The sequence below is a fragment of the Hemibagrus wyckioides genome, linkage group LG15 (genome assembly GCF_019097595.1).
Source record: "Hemibagrus wyckioides isolate EC202008001 linkage group LG15, SWU_Hwy_1.0, whole genome shotgun sequence".
NCBI classification, from domain to species: Eukaryota; Metazoa; Chordata; class Actinopteri; order Siluriformes; family Bagridae; genus Hemibagrus; species Hemibagrus wyckioides.
This window is the reverse complement of record NC_080724.1, coordinates 17,635,594-17,639,284: the sequence shown is the minus strand read 5'-3', so window position 1 is coordinate 17,639,284 and position 3,691 is coordinate 17,635,594. Positions and strand designations below refer to the sequence as shown.

The window sequence follows — 3,691 nt, the reverse complement described above, 5'->3', positions numbered from 1 at the left end:
TCATTTTCGAGTCAACAGAATTGGTCATTTTTTTTGTTGTGGATGATCCAATATATGGATACCCCAAATATTTCCTTAAAGTCTTCTGGGAACAGTTGGGAAGTCTTTCCCTCACTTCAGTGGACAATCTCATCTTCAGTGAATAAAAGTTCATGGCATGTAAGTTGTGTACATTGGTTCCACATGAATGAACTGAGGTACAATAAGACGGATTATTTTTGTGCGTCCATCATGAAGCCATGGATAAAATCAAACTCCAGACTTTCATCAGAACTGTGGCTTGAACACAGGTCATTCACTCAACATAATTCAATCTAATAATTAGAAACTTGTTTAAAATTAAGTTCAGTAATGTTTAGAAATTCAGTTTTGGCTGAAATATGAATATTTGACATGTAATATTTCACGTCATATTTAGTCTTAAATCAGACCAATTATTTGTGTAGAGATTGTTGATTTGTACTGAAGAGCTGCTGCTGTAATCAAAGAGACTGCCTCGTGCTCATCCCAGGCCTGTTATTCACTATCCGCTCATAGTGAACATCCTTTCAACACACAGCATTTATAGGATAGTAATGATTTATATACCCATTAAACCAAGAACAGTTTCCTGTCCCTATCACATCATCTCTTATTATTACTTCCTTAATTATGAATCTAAATCTATTTGGAATGTTGTATTACTGCTTGTTTGTTGTTTAATACAGTTTCAATTGATTATTGATTATATTTTTATTGCCCTAATATTTTAACAGATGGTCAAAGGTAGGCTGGTGGCTGGTCAGTAAAAGTCACTGACAAAATTAAGAAGATGATGGTCTCCATAGACACACACACACATGCACGCACACACACACACACACACACACACACACACAGACCCCTCCCCGGGGTTCCCCTTCTATTCAGTGCCTCTTTAAGAGACCCCTGGTGAGAGGATCTGCTCCTTCATAAAGAGAAGATGCGCGGGATGACTCGCCATAGGCTTTGGGTCTGACTTCAAAAGGTGTTCGAGGCGCGAGCTCTGTGAGAAGAAGAGGAAAAAGAAGGGGGAAAAAACGGTACCAAACCTCGGAAAGTCATTCAGCTTCAGAAGTTCATATAATGCGGATGAGTCCTGGACGAGTCGCCTTACCTCGAGGATTTACTGCTTTTTCGCTGTAACGGTGTTCCCGTCGATTTTTCGTGTGGTTTTTCAGAAGCGGATGACTGACTGACTGAACTCACCGCTCGCGCGTTGCCTCCAGACAGTGACGGTGCTCGCGCGCGCTCCGTTCGCACATTGCTCTCGCGCTGGTCTGCAGGTGCTGATCTCCTGACAGTAAGCGCACATGGCTGCACTGGCGCTCTCCAGAACCGACAATTTACTCCATAACTTCTTACAGGTATGAGAGGCATAAAATCATAATTGTATTCATTTTCCAACTCAAGCTAATTTTTTTAGCCATGTCTTGTAAGCAGTTTTTTTTTTTTAAAGTAAGGGTGTTTAGAAAATGAACTTTTTATGAAAAAACATACAGGAACCAAAGTAAAAGAATTCCCATGAAACCTCCACTTCAGCCATTTCCATTTATTCAGATGCAGAACAAGTGTAAATTCTAAAATATAACCAGAGCAGTTTTTATACTATTTTATAGTATTCTTCACCACTGTTATATGATTAATAAAGCAATACACTTAAGGAGCCAATTGATCACAGAGCTCAAGAGGTCTGGTCCCCCCCAGACCCCATTTTGTTAATCACGGCTGCGGATTTTTGAATCTGAATTAATTTTTCACTATTTACTTCTGAAAATATTGTCAACAAATGAATGTCAATAACCATAAAAGTTTAGCATTCTAATTTTCCAGCCTTTTATTATCACATTTTGAAATGTTAATTAATAGTGCAACTAAATGTGAATTTTTATTTAAACATTTTTTCACCATTTCAGAGAATTTCGAATTGTGGTCTTTAACATAATCTTCTTGTGTCCCTCAGGATCGTACCCCGAGCTCCTCTCCAGAGAGTGGTCCCAATCCGCTGTCTTTCCTGGCCACCACGTGCAGCCAGGCTTGGCAGGTGAGCGGCAGCGTGGCCACTGAGGGGGCTCAGTTCCCCTATGAGGGCACAGTGGGGACCACATCCAGCATGTTTCAGTTCTGGAGCAATGACGTGGCCCCCAGCTCCAGCCTGAGTGCCCATCATATGGCCTTCACCGTGCCCAAGATGCAGTTCCCTGGCCATGTGCAGAGTAGCCTGGGCGCACACTCGCACCACCACCATCATCATCATCACCACCACCATCACCATGAGCTGCCTCTTACCCCTCCAGCCGAACCTCCTGCTTCATATTCATTCGAGGTCTCGCCTGTCAAAATGCTGTCATCACAGGCGCAAGGAAACACTCAGTACTATGCACAGCACAATGCCGTTGGCCAGAACTTTCCCAGCTTCCTGCAGAACAATTCAGCCAGACCCCATTTGCCTGGAGGGCACATCGAAGACAGCCAACAGTGGTGGAGTCTCCCTCAGAGCAACACCAGCACCTCCAGTCACCCATTTTCCCTGGGCAGGCAGTTGGTTTTAGGCCACCAGCCTCAGATTGCTGCTCTGCTGCAAGGCACCTCCAAGAGTCTGCTGAGCTCCACACGCCGCTGCCGCCGCTGTAAGTGCCCAAACTGCCAATCCACGGGGAACACCGTCGGCAGCCTGGAGTTTGGCAAAAAAAGACTGCACATCTGCCACATCCCAGAGTGTGGCAAGGTGTATAAGAAGACGTCCCACCTAAAGGCGCACTTGCGCTGGCATGCAGGGGAGAGGCCATTCATTTGCAACTGGCTCTTCTGCGGGAAGAGCTTCACACGTTCAGACGAGCTCCAGAGGCACCTGCGCACACACACCGGCGAGAAGCGTTTCGGCTGCACACAGTGCGGCAAGCGGTTCATGCGTAGCGATCACCTCTCCAAGCATGTCAAAACCCACCAGAGCAGGAAGGGCCGATCCAGCCAACCCTCTCACGTTGACCCACAGCTGAACAACATTAAAAGGGAGTGAGAGGAGCCGGGAACTGTGGTGCACAGATCATCTCAAGACTCTCAGGGAGATGGTCAAGAGTATCACTTGAATAATCCTTGTGAGAGACAAAGCCATATTTAAATGTTCAAGAGTTTCTGAATACAGTGTAGAGCTACTGAGAGACTTTAAGGTCTATAACGAAGGCCATGCTGCTAGTAAAGAGGTGATGGACAAAAACACTCCAAACAGTAGATGTGACATTTTTAATTTTTTCACATGGTTTCAGGCATGCTATCCATCTCACTAATGCTGTTCTCTCTTTGCACAAAATTAATTGGTCAATCTATGAATTCATTACCAATAAATTGTACAAGCACAATATAAAAATATTTATTAAATTAATTTGGTCCTTTATTTTTTACAGAAAATATTGCCTTAATACTTTTTGTCACATTTTTTGTTCTTTTGTAGAATTAATTATTTTAATCTGTCTGATATTATTCACTAGCGTTCCAGTATGAAGTTAAAGCACCAATTTGCACTCAAAACATTTCTTTACTTTAATGTAAATGTCCTGGATGTTTGCATAAAGCCTGAGTTGATTCTGGCCTCAGAGTGTTGTATATACTGTTTATAAGGCATACAGTTCTATAAAGGCTAAGCATGTGAAAACAATGAATAAACAAAAAAAAA

At 43.0% G+C, this 3,691-nt stretch overlaps 1 protein-coding gene across 1 annotated transcript; it reads left to right on the top strand.

The window, feature by feature from the left end:
- The first annotated feature begins 806 nt into the window (after positions 1-806).
- On the top strand, positions 807-3,691 carry sp5l (Sp5 transcription factor-like). The gene is made up of 2 exons (XM_058409592.1): positions 807-1,385; positions 1,982-3,691. The coding sequence occupies exons 1-2, from the start codon at positions 1,332-1,334 to the stop codon at positions 3,035-3,037; spliced, it is 1,110 nt and encodes a 369-aa protein (XP_058265575.1). The 5' UTR covers positions 807-1,331; the 3' UTR covers positions 3,038-3,691.